Source organism: Lynx rufus, unplaced genomic scaffold (assembly GCF_022079265.1).
Source record: "Lynx rufus isolate CCGP_SWC_20201006 ecotype Redwood Valley unplaced genomic scaffold, mLynRuf1.p SCAF_3, whole genome shotgun sequence".
Classification (NCBI taxonomy): Eukaryota; Metazoa; Chordata; class Mammalia; order Carnivora; family Felidae; genus Lynx; species Lynx rufus.
In genome coordinates this window covers 60,392,769-60,411,608 of record NW_025814845.1, presented here as the reverse complement: position 1 = coordinate 60,411,608, position 18,840 = coordinate 60,392,769, and the positions used below count along the sequence as shown (strand labels likewise).

Here is an 18,840-nt window from a genome sequence, read left to right as displayed (position 1 = left end):
CATCTTGCAATAGCACATATTTAAAAACTACTATCAACTATACCTAAATACTTTCTCAGCAAAAAACTCATTTTCTCAATTAAAATATGTGTGACTACTTTAACTCATTAGAAATGGCTATAATAAAAAAGACAGACAATTCCAAATGTTGATAAGGATGTGGAGAAACTGGAACCTTCATTCCTTGCTGGAGGGAATATAAAATGGGATAGCTACTTTGTTTTTACTTTTTTAATATTTATTTATTTTTGAGACAAAGAGAGAATGAGCAGGGGAGGGGCAGAGAGAGTGGGAGACAGAGGACCAGAAGCGGGCTCTGCACTGACAGCAGTGAGCCTGATGCAGGGCTCAAACTCACGAACCACAAGATTATGACCCGAACCGGAGTCAGACACTTACCTGACTGAGCCACCCAGCTGCCCCTGGGATAGCCACTTTGGAAAGCATTTTATATAATTAACATATTTATATGATTTAGTGTTTTTAAATTGAATTTATAAATAATCACCTATTGTAATGTCATCCTAGGCAATGATACCCATGAAATCATGGGTATCTTTATACGTTAGCTATATTTTTCTATGATATATTAAAGATTACTTAACTATTAATTTAAAATGTGGTTCACTTACCATTCAAATTCATTTCTTGTGCAACTAATGGTATATACTTATTGCCCTTTGGGAACCACTGGGTTTTTTCTATTTAGAAAAACATATAAATTAATTTTCATTAAAGCAATTGCCAACTTAGTAAACAATACTATAAAATTTATGTAACATATGATGAGATACAGAAAGTGTTAGACCTTTCATGTAGCAAACACTTAGTGATTGCTTTTGGTTGCCTTTTCTCAAGAGTAAGTGACTGAAGAGCTGGGAATGTGGGAAACCTCCAGAGTCAAGAAGTCTCCTGTCTACTCTGTATTCATGATCACAGCCATGCTCTTACAGGAGCAAAGGCGACTTCCACATAGGTAGAAGGGAAAAAAGGAACTACAACAAAATGTTATTTAAAGAATTATGGGCCATTGTTTTTAAATTTTCATTGTTTTTCCTTTCTCTGCTTTGCCAAATTTATTTATTGCTCTTCTATTTTTTTTAAATAAAACAATACAGTAAAACTTTTTGTTCCGCAGATGAAAACTGAATATTTCATCCTTCAGATGAAAACTGAATATTATTTCAACCTATTCCTTATAATAGTTACATTTCTAATTTGATCTTTTGATTCAAAAACAAAAATGTAAGTAAAGATACCAACTTCTTCCTTATTTTTTGAAGTATTGATAGTTACATACAACCTTTGGTGGCTAATTATGTTACTATGTACATGTACTAAGTTCTCAGAGCAATGGAAATAGATATTTGCCCATTATTACATGAAAAATATACTAAAAACCTGAATTACAAAAAAAAAAACAAAACCCAAAACTGAATGCCCTAAATGGCCAACGTAGAACACAAAAACAATGGGTTCTGAAAAATGGACCTAAAATCTTCTTATAATTATATCTTGATTATTCTTAAAACGCTATAGGTTAAGAGATATGATATATGGAATTTTTCAGAGAGCCATCTAGCCTAATGGATAAGGTGTTGGGACTCTGGATATGTAGAATTTGCTTTTATTTTTTTTTTTAAGTTTATTTATTTATTTTTGAGAGAGATCATAAGTACGTGAGTGTGAGTGAGGGAAAGGCAGACAAACAGAATCCCAAGTAGAATCCACACTGTCAGTGCAGAGCCCAATGTGGGGCTCGAACTCAGAACCATGAGATCATGACCTGAGCCAAAACCAAAAATTGGATGCTTAACTAATGGAGCCACCCAGGCACCTCAAGGGATTTGCTTTTAATTACTCTAGCAGGGATAAGGATAAACTGGGGAGTTGTGGATAGATGAAAGGGATAGATGTAAATAGCACAACTGCATAGTGCTGATAATTGCTGAAGCTGGGCGGTGAGTAAATAGGTGAGTAAATTTTTCTGTATTTTTGAAAAATTTTATAATAAAACAGAAACAAAAAAACTCTAAATACGCACTATTACAATGACAACTACAGCAAACGCCATAGTATGTTCAAAATAGAATAAAATTTATTAAAAACCCGTTATAAAACAAAGCTCCAAATGGTCTATATAGTAATTTTGCTTTTTTATCTGTATACTCAAATGAAAAAAACAAGTATTTACCAATACGCACAAGGCTATTTAAAAGTTGTATGAAAGGTTATGATCGCCACCTACTGGACATTCTGCGTAACTGCTTGCTACAGGAAAAACACTACTGAATTAAGTGCCCCTATCCCACGCCAAGCATCTGGTCTTTCACAAGATAATCCTATTAATACCATTAAATTTAGGTTCACGTGTGTGTTTATATTAATAATGTTAGGTTACATAACTTTTAACAACGTGAAATGCCACCTTCAAAAAGATCATAAAATTTTGTCATAAAGTATAGTGGTGACCATCTTATGATGTCCTTATATTACAGAAGAAAGATGCCAGATTTTGAAATGTTTTCTCATAGAGTGAGAGCCAGAATTCAAATTATTTACACACAGATATAGACCAGAAACCTATAAATTAGTCCTGACTCTTAAATTTGGCACATTATCTTTTTATCATCCCCGTCTTTTAAAATCTCAACTTTTAAGGGGCATTAAGGAATCTACTCCTGAAATCATTGTTGCACTATATGCTAACTAATTTGGATGTAAATTTTAAAAAACATTTTTTTTAAATCTCAACTTTATTGCAAATTTTACATTTTTTATGAGCTAGCTAACTGCATATACCAGTGATTCTCAACCCCAGTGCATTAGAATTAACCTGTGGAATTTTTACATAAACTGTTGCTGTTACTACAGCCAGAGATTTTTTTTTTATCTAGCCATGATTAAAAGAGCCATTAGTAAATAACAGAGGTTCTCAAAGTGTTGTCCATAGAACAGCAACATCATCATCACCTGGGAATTTGTTAGAAATGTGAAAAGGTCAAGGTCCACCCAAAACTGCTAGGCAGAGCCCAGAAATTTGTGAGTGTGAGTCCACCAGGTAATTTGGAATGAGGCTAAAGTTTGAATAGTACTAGTACTTAATATAAAATTTTTTAAGTTTTTAATTCTTCAAATACAAGATTTAATTTATTGTTCTCTAAGAATATAATAATATAAAAGAGAAAGATATTTACGTTCAGAGTTATCTAGTACAATTCTGTTTTTCCAGAAACATACCATAATAAACACTCAACATTAGTTCTAGTTAGCCAAAAGGAAAAATGCATAATGGAAGGGTAGGGAATAATTTGTCCATAGGCCAGTTAATTAAACCCTGGAACGTTCCTGCCCAGAGTAAGTTTTCCAACCATATTTCCTTGTTCAGGTTTGATCTGATCACAAAGGCACCTTTCTAAGACATAATTAAGACTCCTACCCATACCATACCTTTTAACCCAGTAATGTCACTGCAAGGAATAGAGAGGAAAATAAATTACAAATCCAAAGCATTATAAATAATAGAGGAGGGGGATCTGAAAGTGAGTTAAACGCCCAACAATTAAGAAATAATTCCATAAATTATAGCATCAACAGGATGGAGTATTATTCAACCATTAAAATGATGCTTTTCCTATAAGACTAATTAATATGGAAAAATGCTTACTTTATAGCATCATGTGTATGTTCTGTCTCTCTCTGCCAACTGAAAATGGAGAGCACCAAAATATTCATGCTGGTTATCTTTGAGCAGTAGGATTATGAGTAGATTTATTTTTTATGTTTATTAGTGTTTCTAAAACTTTCAATTATAAGAGCATACTTAATCTACTAATCATAAGAAAATCTACAAACATAGTAATAGAGCTTCTACTCTGAATTAGGATCTCTAAATAATGATTAATCAGTAAGTTTTCAAAAGACAGTAATTGGGGAAAACAAGTAAATACCTTTTTCTCTCCATCCTAACACTACTTTTTTCTCACACCACTCCTTCTAACCCTTTTATTTCTACTTTCTCACATCCATTCTGCCATAACCCCAAAACTAGAGATACCAAGACACTGAAGTATAATTCTTCAATATTTTTAAAATTTTAAAGTGTTCACATAAATAGGTTGATTTATCTTTTAAGATATATAAAAAGGAGGTACCATACCCCAATGGTTAAGAGAACAGGCTTTAAAATCACACAGATCTAGGTGTGAGTCTTAGGCTAGGGGAGCTCACATAGGTTTCAATTTCCTTACCTGTGAAGTGGGAGTACCAAACCCCCCTCACCAAACCGCTATGAGGATGAAATGAGACAGTGCAGTAAAGGCATAAGACGGTAGGTGGGCACTCAACAGAAGGTAACTGCTGTTACTATTTTGTAGTTACTGTTAACTTTTGTAGTTACTGTTTTTGTTAAACAGCCTTTACATTTTAATTTTCCTGTGGGGGGAAAAAAAGCTTAATGGGGTACAGTGATTGCTCATGGTCATTTGGACTTCTCTGACAACTTCCACTTCAAAAACAATTTGGGAGACCTACATGAAGCTGCCAAAATATTCTTTACGAAGTGAAGATCCCACCAATGAATTTATCAATGCTACTATTTCATGAAAGAAGCAGCATTTGAACATCCGTTAAAAATAAATAAATAAAAAAGTAGAAGATAGTCTCTGAGTGAAGGAGATCATTCCAAAGAAAGGACAGTGGGCAACTGCATGCCAAGATTGTCCTTATGTTTTTTATTTTTTCACCTACCAGTAAATACTTAGAGATCAACACCAGTTTGCAAACTGACACTTGGTGAAAGACACTTAACTTTCTAGCCTGATTCTTCTCCATTAAATGAAATTGTTCTATCTACATCATGAGATGTTCAGTCAACAAACACTAACCAAACCTATTACTTGCTATTAAGCAAAGGAATTCAGGCTCAAATGAGATTAAGTATATGAAAACACTATACACTGCATATACAGCACAAAGCACCACAAAATTATACACTGTTACTGCAAAAAACCACAAATATTATAAATTAATTCCTAAAAGAAAAAAAGCTTTCCCACCTACATTTTAACGTCTTAGTCATTTTCTATATGCATGCTATCACAAATGATATTTAGAATTTTTAGAAAAAACACTTTCCATATTTTTTCCATAGAAAATAGACGTATTTAGGATATAGCTCATGACTCTGCCATTCTCTGTCCTATGAAAATTGAGAATATTACTTTTCCCTCAGAATGGTATGACTCTCAAGGGAAAGTTATTAAGCTAGAAATTTCTGCTACAATTACCAGCGTGCAGAATCCAAATTCTAAGGAAGACAATTTAATATAGGTTCAGACAGAGAAAATTTTTTCTTATTTCTGAAAGTGTTGTAAGATTTTTCCAAGTGTTAAAATCAAGTATGATGATTAAGAAATAACAAGACACCAAATGTAGAAATTATACAGTTTTATAATTGTCTCCATTGCTTCTTAATCCACTGAAAATAATTTCATAATGTAACATTTTTAGGCATCTTCTTTGTTATTTTCTTTGGTTTCTACTTCTTTAGGCAACAATGGCTCGATCTTTAGTAACAAACCTTCACTTGTTGAAGTACGAAGGAAAGCTCGTACCACAAAAGGTCCTGGAAACAAAGACAAGAATCAACTTTTATTTTACTCCACAGATACATAATGAGCAGATATAAACATACAACAACAAACCTTATATAACTCATGTTATATTTTCCACTTGAAAAGTACTGATATTACTGAACTAAGATTTTGAAATATAAGGAACACAAGATCATTTGTTTTCTAGAGTAGAAGACAAACTAAAGAAACTCCAGCATATTAGAGATTTACCCTTGAAACTACATAATCTATAATAATTCATTTCTCTCTTCCAGAAGATGATCACCTAGAATTTATTTTACTGCAAAGTCGAAAGTGAAGGGAGCAGGTGGTGATATTTACATGTGATGGCAATATTCTAAATATTTATTTGAAATATCAAGATGCTATCTCTGTGTTACTGAACATTTAGTAAAATTCCCTAAAAATGAAAAAGCTTTTCATAAGAACAATTAAGAGACTTCATTTAAAATGGCAAAGCAAGATAGAGACAGTTCAAGATGGCAGCATAAGAAGATCCTTAACTCACCTCTTCCCACAGACACAGCATATCTACAGCTACATATGGAATAAATCCCTCGAAAAAGTCCTGAAAACCAGATGAGCAGTATCTCCACAACAAAGGATAAAAGGGCTGCATCAAGACAAGTAGGAATGGCAGAGACAACACTGTCTGCAAAAACCCCACTCCAGGCAAGGCGACCGAAAATCGGGAGGGATCTCAAAAATACAAAACTTTTCCCTGAGGACAAGGGCTTTGTTCCCCAAACTAGGCACCCCAACCACTGTGTCCTGTATCAGACAGATGAGCTCCCAAAACATATGGCTTTGGAAACCAACAGAGTGCATCCAAGAGAACCACAGAACTGGAAAGAACAGGGAACTCAGTGTTAAAGGGCTCACACATAAACTCATTCCACAACCTGGTGCAAAAGAAGCAGTGTGAAAAGCACTAGGCCATATGTGAAGGAAACCCACTTATTAATCTTAAAACAACTGCTGGAAAGAAGAAACCTGTTGAAACTTTCTTTGGGGATAAGAGTGCATTTTTGCCATCTCATTCAACCTTGCTAATGCCAGTGCTGGCAGGAGCCATGCTGGCAATCCTACTCTAACCTATCAGCGCCACCGAGCATGCTCTGCCCCCCTTCCATGCCACATCCAGAGCACAGCTGGTGGGCAACCTTGCTGTGGGGCAGCCAAACTGCAACCAACCAGGTGAGCAACCCCACCCAATAGGGCAGCCTGTTGCACAGGCAGCCAGTTGAGACCCAACCCACCCCCTCATTCCTACCATACCCGTGCCATAGACAGACAAGTACCCCACACCCGTCCCCACCCTCCCCGCACACAGCTGGCAGGTGCATGAAGCCCACACAGGGGATACCTTGAGCACCAGGCTCTGGTGGCTGGGGGATTACACTTCTAAGCCCCACAGAAAATCTTGTACACAGGCCACTCCTGATTGGGAGAGGTAGCTGTTTCAATACATAGAAACACACAGAATCAGGCCAACTTAGGAGATAGAGGAATATGTTCCAAATGAAAGAACAAGGCAGAACCTGAGAAAAAGACCTTAATGAAATGATCATAAGTAATCTGCCTGACAAAGGGAGCAAAGTAACAGTCATAAAGATGCTCACTTGGGGGAAAGCATGGATGAACACAGGAGAACTTCAATAAAAAGACAGAAAATATATGAAAGTACCAAACAAAAATCACAGAACTGAAGAATAAAATAAGTGAACTGAAAAATACATTGGAGAAGCTCAACAGCAGACTGAATGAGAAACAGATCAGCAACCTGGAAGACAAAGCAATGGACTCACTCAGAGAAGGAAACAAAAAGAAAAAAGAATTTTAAATAGTGAAAATAGCTTAAGGAACACAGAGGACAACTTCAAGCAGAGTAATATTCTCATTATAGGGGTCCCAGAAAGAGAAGAAAGGGGCAGAACACTTATAAAAAAGAGAAAAATAACTGAAAACCCTAACTTGAGGAAGGGAATTGACATCCAGATCCAAGGTCAGAAAGTTCTAAATAAGATGAAACCGAAGAGATTCACACTAATTAAAATGTCACAAGTTAAAGACAGAATCTTAAAAGCAGCAGGAGAAAAACAACTTGATACATACAAAGGCAGCCCCATAAGGCTATCAGCAAATTTATCAGAAGAAACTTTGCAGGCAAAAGTGACTGATAGAACATATTCAAGGTGCTTAAAGGAAAATATCTACAACCAAGAACACTGTACCTAGCAAGGTTATCATTCAAAATAGGAAAAGGGATAAAAAGTTTTTCAGATAAGAAAAAGGTAAAGGAATTCATGATCATTTAATCAACCCTACAAGAAATGTCAAATGGAATTCTTTAAGCTGAAAGGAAGTAGTGCTAATGAATGACAAGAAAACATACTTAGTAAAAATGTCACTGGAAAATGTAAGTATATTGTAAAAGTAGTGCATGTACGCACTTATGAAACCAGTATAAAAGTCAAAAGACAAAAGTAATAAAATTAAACCTATATTAATTAGTTAATGACATCAAAAAGTGTTAAAATGTACATCAAAACCATAGAACACAGGGGATGGAATAAAAATGTAGAGTTTTGGAATGAGTTTCAATTAAGTTGCTACCAGATGAAAACAGACTGTTATATACACAGAATGGTATATGTGAACCTCACGGTAACCACAAAGAAAAAAACTTATAGCAATATAAAAAGAAAATGAGAAAGGGATCTAAACATAACACTAAAGAAAATTATTAAGACCAGAAGGAAAGACAGAAAGAAAAGAACAGAGAGGAACAAGGAAAAAAGCCAGAAAACAATTAACAAAATGGCAATAAGTACATACCTATCAATAATTACTTTAAACATAAATGGTCTAAATCTTTCTTTTGTTATTTTTTATTTATTTTTTTTAATGTTTATTTTTGAGAGAGAGAGAGAGAGACAGAGTGCGAGCAGGGCAGGGGCAGAGAGAGAGGGAGACACAGAATCTGGAGCAGGCTCCAGGCTCTGAGCTGCCAGCACAGAGCCCAATGCAGGGCCAAAACCCACAAACCATGAGATCATGACCTGAGCCCAAGTTGGACTCCCAACTGAGTGAGCCACCAGGCACCCCTAAATCTTTCAATCAAAAGACACAGGGTGGCTGAATGGATTTAAAAAAACAAACAAACAAAAACAAGATTCATCTATACACTGCCTATAAGAGACTCAGCTCAGAAGTAAGGACTGAAAGTAAAGGGATGGAAAAATATATTCTATGCAAATGGAAACAAACTGACAAAAAGCTGATGTAGCTAAATTTATTCAACAAAAAATACTTTAAAACAGACTGTAATAAAAGACAAAGAAGGGTATTACATAATGATTAAAGGGTCAAACTGGCAGGAAAATATAGCATGTATAAATATCTATGCACCCAACATAGAAGCACCAAAATATATAAAGCAAATATTAATACACCTAAAAGGAGAGACAGCAATAGTAGGGGATTTTAACACTCCACTTACATCAATAGATAGATGATCTAAACAGATAATCAATAAGGAAACATCACCCTTAAACAACACATTAGACCAGATGGACTTAATATATTTATACAGAAAATTCCATCCAAAACAAAAACAAAAAATAAAAACCACATTCTTGTCAAGTGCACATGGGACATTCTCCAGGGCATATCACAGATTAGGCCACAAAGCAACCCTCAGAGTATTGAAATAGTATCAGGCATCTTTTCTGACCACAATGTTATGAAACTAGAAATCAGTTACAAGAAGACTGGAAAAAAACACAAAAACATTAGAAATTAAATAACATGCTACTGAACAACCAATGAGTCATCAAAGAAATAAAAAGGAAAAATCAAAAATACCTAGAGACATATGAAAACAGAAATACAACATACAAAAACCTATGGGATAAATCAGAAACGGTTAAAGGAGAGAAGTTCATAGCAATACAGGCCTACCTCAAGAAACAAGGAAAATCTTAAATAAACAATCTAACTTTAAACAGAAAGTAACTACAAAAAGAAAACAAATGAAATGCAAAGTTAGGAGAAGGAAAGAAATAGTAAATATCAGAGGGGAAATAAATGAAATAGAGAATAAAAGGACAATAGAAAAGATCAATGAAACTAAGAGCTTGTTATTTGAAAAGATAAGCAAAATTAACAAACATTAATTAGACTCACCAAGAAAAAGAGAGGGTGGGCTCAAATAAATAAAATCAGAAATGAAAGAGAATTACAACTGATACCATAGAAATACGAAGGATCATAAGAGACTACTATCAACAATTACATACCAACAAACTGGACAACTTAGAAAAAATTATTAAATACCTAGAAACAAACAACTTCCAAGATTGAATCAGGAAGAACAGAAAAATCAGAATAGACTTATAATAGCAAACAGATTCAATCAGTAATCAAAAACTTCCCAACAGACAAAAACCCAAGATTAGCCAGGTTAGCTGGTGAATTCTAACAGACATTCAAAGATTTAGTATCTAGCCTTCTCAAACTCTCCCCAAAACACTGAAGAAGATGAGAGAATGCTTCCAAACTCATTTTATGAGGCCAGTATTACCCTGATACCAAAATTAGACAAGGACACAACAAAAAAAGAAGAAAATTACAGGCCAATAATCCTGGTGAACATGTATGTGAAAACCCTCAACAAAATATTAGCAAACCAAATTCTAAAATACATAAAAAGAATCACACACCATGATCAAGTGGAATTCATTCCAGGATGAAAGGATGGTTCAATAGGTGCACATCAATGTAATACAGATTAACAAAATGAAAAACAAAAATCATACGATCACTTCAATAGATGCAGAAAAAGCATCCAACAAAAGTCACATCCATTTACAATAAAAACTTTCAACATAGTGCTTAAAGAGAGAACGTACATACCCCAACGTAATAAAGGTCATATACAAACCCACAAATAATATCATAATCAATGGTGAAAAGTTGAAAGCTTTTCCTCTAAGCTCAGGAACAAGACAAGGATGCCCACTCTCCCTACTATTATTCAACATAGTATTGGAAGTTCTAGTCATAGCATTCAGGCAAGACCAAAATAAGGCATCCAAATAGAAAAGGAAGATGTAAAATTGTCACTTTGTGCAGAAGATATGATATCATATATAGGAAGAGCCATAAGACTACACGAAAAGACTGTTTGAACCAGTGAACAAATTCAATAAAGTGTCAGGATACAAAATCAATAAACAAAAATCAGTTGTTTGTATACACTAACAACAAACTATCAGAAAGAAATTAAGAAAGCAATCCCATATATTATTGCATCAAAAATAACAAAATACCTAGGAATAAATTTAATAAAGGAGGTGAAAACTTAATACATGGAACACCATAAGATGGTGATGAAAGGAACTGAAGATGATACAAAGAAATGGATATTCCATGCTCATGGATTAGAAGAATTAATATTGTTAGAATGTACATATTACCCAAAACAGTCTACAAATTCAAAGCAACCCCTATCAAAATTCTAGTGGTACTGCTCACAGAAACAGAACGAATGATTCTAAAATTTGTATGGAACCACAAAAGACCCTGAACAGCCAAAGCAATCTTGAGAAAGAACAAAGCCAGAGATACCAAGCTTCCTGATTTCAAAACTATACTACAAAGCCACAGTAAATTAAAACCATATGGAATTAACATAAAAGACATATGGATTCATGGAACAAAATAGAGAACCCAGAAATAAAGTCACACATATATGGCCAATTTACAACATAAAAGGATACACAACAGAGGAAGGGCAGCCTCTTTAATGAATGGGGTTGGGAAAACTGAACAGCTACATGCAGAAGAAGGAAATCAATACCTCCTACCACATACAAAAATTAATTCAAATAGATTAAAGACTTGAAGGTAAAACCTGAAACCATAAAACACGAAAACACAAGTGGTAAGCCCCTCAACATCGGTCTTAGTAGGTTTTCTGGATGACTCCAGAGGGCAACAACAACAACAAAATAAACAAATGGGACTACATTACATTAAAAAGCTCTGCACAGCAAAGGAAAGCATTCAAAACAAAAAGGCAACCTAGTGAATGGAAGAAGGTATTTGCAAATCACATATTTGATAAGGGGTTAATATCCAAAATTTTATAAAGAACTCATATAACTCAATAAAATAATAAATAAATCCACTTTAAAATTGGGCAGAGACACTCTCACCACTGTTGTTTAACATAGTGTTGGAAGTTCTAGCATCAGCAATCAGACAACAAAAGGAAATCAAAGGCATCAAAATTGGCAAAGATGAAGTTAAGTTTTCACTTTTTGCAGATGACATGATTTTATAAATGGAAAATCCGACAGACTCCACCAGAAGTCTGCTAGAACTGATACATGAATTTAGCAAAGTTGCAGGATACAAAATCAATGTACAGAAATCAGTTGCATTCTTATACACTAACAATGAAGCAACAGAAAGACAAATAAAGAAACTGATCCCATTCACAATTGCACCAAGAAGCATAAAATACCTAGGAATAAATCTAACCAAAGATGTAAAAGATCTGTATGCTGAAAACTACAGAAAGCTCATGAAGGAAATTGAAGAAGATATAAAGAAATGGAACAACATTCCATGCTCATGGATTGGAAGAATAAATATTGTCAAAATGTCAATACTACCCAAAGCTATCTACACATTCAATGCAATCCCAATCAAAATTGCACCAGCATTCTTCTCGAAACTAGAACAAGCAATCCTAAAATTCATATGGAACCACAAAAGGCCCCGAATAGCCAAAGGAATTTTGAAGAAGAAGACCAAAGCAGGAGGCATCACAATCCCAGACTTTAGCCTCTACTACAAAGCTGTCATCATCAAGACAGCATGGTATTGGCACAAAAACAGACACACAGACCAATGGAATAGAATAGAAACCCCAGAACTAGACCCACAAACGTATGGCCAACTCATCTTTGACAAAGCAGGAAAGAATATCCAATGGAAAAAAGACAGTCTCTTTAACAAATGGTGCTGGGAGAACTGGACAGCAACATGCAGAAGATTGAAACTAAACCACTTTCTCACACCATGCACAAAAATAAACTCAAAATGGATAAAGGACCTGAATGTGAGGCAGGAAACCATCAAAACCCTAGAGGAGAAAGCAGGAAAAGACCTCTCTGACCTCAGCCGTAGCAATCTCTTACTTGACACATCCCCAAAGGCAAGGGAATTAAAAGCAAAAATGAACTACTGGGACCTTATGAAGATAAAAAGCTTCTGCACAGCAAAGGAAACAACCAACAAAACTAAAAGGCAACCAACGGAATGGAAAAAGATATTTGCAAATGACATATCGGACAAAGGGCTAGTATCCAAAATCTATAAAGAGCTCACCAAACTCCACACCCGAAAAACAAATAATCCAGTGAAGAAATGGGCAGAAAACATGAATAGACACTTCTCTAAAGAAGACATCCAGATGGCCAACAGGCACATGAAAAGATGCTCAACGTCGCTCCTCATCAGGGAAATACAAATCAAAACCACACTCAGATATCACCTCACGCCAGTCAGAGTGGCCAAAATGAACAAATCAGGAGACACTAGATGCTGGAGAGGATGTGGAGAAACGGGAACCCTCTTGCACTGTTGGTGGGAATGCAAACTGGTGCAGCCTGTCTGGAAAACAGTGTGGAGGTTCCTCAAAAAATTAAAAATAGACCTACCCTATGATCCAGCAGTAGCACTGCTAGGAATTTACCCAAGAGATACAGGAGTACTGATGCATAGGGGCACTTGTACCCCAATGTTTATAGCAGCACTCTCAACAATAGCCAAATTGTGGAAAGAGCCTAAATGTCCATCAACTGATGAATGGATAAAGAAATTGTGGTTTATATACACAATGGAGTACTACGTGGCAATGAGAAAGAATGAAATATGGCTCTTTGTAGCAACGTGGACGGAACTGGAGAGTGTGATGCTAAGTGAAATAAGCCATACAGAGAAAGACAGATACCATATGTTTTCACTCTTATGTGGATCCTGAGAAACTTAACAGAAACCCATGGGGGAGTGGAAGGAAAAAAAAAAAAAGAGGTTAGAGTGGGAGAGAGCCAAAGCATTAGAGACTCTTAAAAACTGAGAACATGGGGCGCCTGGGTGGTGCAGTCGGTTAAGCGTCCGACTTCAGCCAGGTCACGATCTCGCGGTCCGTGAGTTCGAGCCCCGCGTCGGGCTCTGGGCTGATGGCTCAGAGCCTGGAGCCTGTTTCCGATTCTGTGTCTCCCTCTCTCTCTGCCCCTCGCCCGTTCATGCTCTCTCTCTGTCCCAAAAATAAAAAAATAAACGTTGAAAAAAAAAAAAAAACAAAACTGAGAACAAACTGAAGGTCGATGGCGGGTGGGAGGGAGGGGAGGGTGGGTGATGGGTATTGAGGAGGGCACCTTTTGGGATGAGCACTGGGTGTTGTATGGAAACCAATTTGACAATAAACTTCATATATTGAAAAAAAAATAAAAATAAAATTGGGCAGAGAATCTAGACATTTTCCCATTTCATGGCCAACAGGCACCAAAGATGCTCAACATCATTAATCACCAGGGAAATGAAAATTAAAACCACAATGAGTTATCACCTCATAGCTGTCAGAATGGCTATTATCAAAAATAACAAGTGTTGGCCAGGATGTGGAGAAAAAGGGAACTCTCATGTACTGTTGGTGGGAATGTAAATTTGTGCAGACCCTGGAAAACAGTATGGGGATTCCTCAAAAAATTAGAAACAGACAACCATATGATCTAGCAATTCAACTTTTCAGTATCGATCTGAAGAAAATGAACACACTAGTATCAAAAGATATATGCACCCCTATGTTCCTTGTGGCATTATGTACAATAGCCAAGATACGGAAAAACCTAAGTGACCATCTATACATGAATGAATAAAGATGGGGGGTACACACATACACACACACACCACAACGGAATACTACAATACTATTCAGACATATTAAAGAATGAAATCTTACTATTTGTGACATTAATGGACTTGAGGGTATTATTATGCTAAGTGAAATGAGTCAGAAAGACAAATATCAATGATTTCACTTATAAGTAAACTCTGAAAAAACAAAACAAACTGACAAAACCAAACCAAACCCAGTCTCATAGATACAGAGAACAGAGTGGTGGTTGCCAGGAGGGGAAGGGTATGGGGGAGGGAGCAAAGTGGGTGAAGGGGATCAAGAGATACAAACATTCAATTATGAAATAAATAAGTCATGGGGATGTAATGTACAGCACAAGGGATACAGTCAATAATGGTCTATTAACCTTGTATGGTGACAGATGGTAACTAGACTTATGTGGTGATCAATTTGCAACATATACAAATGTTGAATCACTACGTTGTACACATGAAAGTAAAACAATATTGTAGGTCAATCACACTTCAATTAAAAAAATGACAAAAGAGTATACATTGGTTTTTGAGATTTACTGTCCATCATTCCACTCCTGTGACAGCCTCAGAAGATCCTATACTGAAATCAAACTGCTCCGTGGAATATAAGAATGCGTACACATACAATTACTAAGTACTATGGCCATATCTATGACAGCAGAATTAACAAATGAGGTATTTATTCACCAGTGTGTTTAACTCCCAAAGAGATAAAAAAAATAGCTTAAGATTGTGTTTTAATTATACACTTGGTTATAAAACTAAACCTGACAGAGTCCTATAAGGCTAAGTCTATAAATGAAGAGTCTATAGTGTAATGAACCCTTTTTTTTGGCTGCAACCAGCCAGGAGAGAAATATGCACAGACTATGCACAGCACAGAATGGAATAATAAGGACACTGTAGGTGTTCCTAGCCTATTAAACAGCTTTCATATCTCAATCAAGTTTCACTGCTCTCCATGAATCACTGTTTGTAAGAAATGTCTCTCAGGACATAATTAAAAACTTTGTTCTTTTCTAATGTAAGTAAGATTAAGAAAGACAATTGCTAATGCCAGTGACAAAGTGAATGGTCTAGACTCAAAATATTTCATAAATGATTTTAGTTTCTATTTAACACTACTGTAAGTTTAAGGTGATCAGTTACAGTTTTCTTTCAAAGTTTATTACATTTAATGATAGAAATAATGTGGGAATTTACAAAGATTTCATGATATGTTTCTTATTCATGTTAAAGAGGTCTCTTATCCAAACAACTACAGCAACATGTTAATAAGGTAATTAGGAATCCTTTGGAGAATTAAATTTTATTTATTTAATCCCTGAAAATACTACTGCTGTTGTATATTGTACTTGCGTATCAGCTTGATTGTTTTCTTAGTATTTTACACTTTTTTAAAGTTTATTTATCTATTTATTTTGAGAGAAAGAGAGAGAGAGGCAGGGGGTGGGGGCGGCGGGGTGGGGGGGAGAATCCCAAACAGGCTCCATGCTGTCAGTACAGAGCCTGATGAAAGGTTCAATCCCATGAACCATGAAATCATGACTTATGCCAAAATCAAGAGTCAGATGCTTAAACAACTGAGCCACCCAGGCACCCCAATATTTTACATTTCTAAAGAAACACAGAGCTATAGGCAAGTCTACCCAAGCAAACCACTCACCCAAACTGAGGGGTCTGTGCTTACAAACTTCACTGATAACTGCTTGCAGATTTGCCACTATCTGGTCACTTGGCATATCGAGCTGAAAGAAAAGGATATATAACATTAATAATGTGAAAGTGAGAAGACAATACAACTTTTAGTAACTGCATCAGTATTTATTTTAGGCAGTGTCTTTCAAATATTCAACTAATGCGAACTATTAAAAGACCTTACTCTGGAAGAAAAAGTTTCTGTAACTCTTCTTTTAGAATGCTACATTCACATGTCCTTACATGTCAAGACTTAATTATCTTATGGAACATGTCATAGTAAAGTATTTTGAAGTTGTTCTACTTGAAACTCCTTAATTTCCAAGTAATTTCCCCAAAGCACATCCTGAGACAGAATATACCATCCCCTGATCCCTACTCCCAAGGAATTAGTGATATTTCCTCTTGAAGTTTTTTTATTAATTTACTTTTACAGGAAACTAAGAAAATGTTTAGAAGTTCATGCTTTCAGGAATACAAAATAAAACTACTTAACACACACACTCACACATCACATATCTGATACAGAGACATTTTCAGTATGCTATGGTAACACTCTATGCGGTAATAATTACCCCACTACTCAACAAAAATTACAGTAAGTAAATATATACTGAACAAGCACTACTCATAAAACTCCAAAACCTAGCTCCTAAATTTGTAAAGTCCCTGTGTTTATCATTCAAATTCAATGCATGTTACTCTTCTAAAATACACTACTTAAATTAGTTATATTCCATCCCAGTGTTTAAAGGATTTTAAGCTTTGTCAAATGAATCAATTTTTTAAAATTCGTGTAAAACTCATAATAGCATAACTGGCAAAAATCACATGGTAACAGTTCAAGTTCAAGCAAGGTTTCTGTTTTCCAACGACTCTGAGACCATTGCAAGAAATGTGCTGGGTAATAAGCATAAAGAGAATTCCTCATGAAAAAATTATTCTCATTACCAACAGACAACATTTATTTGACATTCACTTGAACATGATGCAAAACCAAACTCTAAATGAGAAGGTTTGGACATTATTGGAGGAATTTTCACTTTATGCCAATCCTTAAGTGGGAGTTCTAATAGGAAAAAAAAAATCAAGCAATGCTTAATTCACCTTCTGAAGTCCACAGAACTTACAGATTTTAATCTGCAGTGAATCAAGTAGTTCACTGGCAGAAAAGGCACCTTACATTTGCTATGTTAAAAATCAAATCAGTCATTGAAAAAAATTAAAAGAAATGGGGTGCCTGGGTGGGTCAGTCGGTTAGGCATCTGATTTCGGCTCAGGTCATGATCTCGCCATTCGTGAGTTCAAGCTGTGCATCTGGCTCTGTGCTGACAGCTCAGAGCCTGGAGCCTGCTTCCAATTCTGTCTCTCCCCCACTCTCTGACCCTCCCCCGCTTGTACTCTGTCTCTCTCTCTCTCAAAAATAAACATTAAAAAAAAATTTAAATCAAAACAAAAACCTTATTCTCCACATTAATCAAATTGTCCTTTTTATCATCCACTGAAGTAACAGTTACAGCTCTAGTAAGTTCATTCACCCTTTGTTAAAGACCTACAGCTACCTTAAATTTGGGAAAGTAATAGATACAAGAAAAAGCAAGATGTCCAACATATTTTTTTTACTATTTAATAACTATTAAGTTATGCTCTACATTGTTATACTATCTATAATACACTAAACTCAACTATACTTTCTGTAGACTTATACTGCCTACAGTAAGCTAAAATAAAATGCTACACAAATGCAACATGTGCTTTAGAAATACAAAACAAAGACTTCCTCAGCAACTTTCAGAACTAGGATACCTTCAATGATTTCATTAAGTTCTAAAATATGTAAAAAGGTTTTTAAACATAGTTTACATTTTTGTCCAAATTTTAGCACCTCTAATCTTTAGTACTGTATCCTCTGTGGAATTTTAAAATATATTTATAACCATAACACTTCATTTTACCTTTTCTTTTAGATATTACACAAAATTATGAAAAATTATATATATATTATGAAATATATATTATATATTATATATATGATTTACATAATAACTTGTTATTTTTTTAATTTCTTTAATGTTTATTTATTTTTGAGAGAGAGACAGAGAGAGCATGAGTGGGGGAGGGGCAGAGAGACAGGGAGACACAGAATCCAAAGCAGGCTCCTGTCTTTGAGCTGTCAGCACAGAGCCCGACAAAGGGCTCGAACCCACAAACCGCAAGATCATGACCTGAACTGAAGTCGGCTTAACCAACTGAGCCACCCACGCATCCCTAACTATGATTACTTAATTGGCTACTGATGCTAAGATAATTATGGACCAAAAAAAAAAAAAATGTATGCATGCATGAATTTTATCAAAACTAGCACAGGAAATGTACTTGGGCTGACAGTAATCTAGAGAGAACTCAGGAAAGCAACATTTGCAAGCTTTTCTACCAATATCTCAGTTACTCTGCACTTCCATGGTGCTCTCATACAATATTCTCATGCAAAAAGGCAAGGATGAACCATTTTGAGGAGATGGTATTATCTGTTAGA

At 35.4% G+C, this 18,840-nt stretch overlaps 1 protein-coding gene across 1 annotated transcript in view; it reads right to left on the bottom strand.

Moving 5' to 3' along the window:
- Positions 1-5,433: 5,433 nt before the first annotated feature.
- MRPL1 (mitochondrial ribosomal protein L1) overlaps positions 5,434-18,840 on the bottom strand; it is a 98,514-nt gene continuing 85,107 nt past the window's right edge. The window contains exons 8-9 of the mRNA XM_047091808.1: positions 16,273-16,354; positions 5,434-5,626 (exon numbers count right to left, since the gene is read on the bottom strand). Of these exons, the coding sequence (XP_046947764.1) occupies positions 5,508-5,626; positions 16,273-16,354 (201 nt within the window). The 3' untranslated portion in view covers positions 5,434-5,507. The remainder of the gene's footprint in view (positions 5,627-16,272; positions 16,355-18,840) is intronic.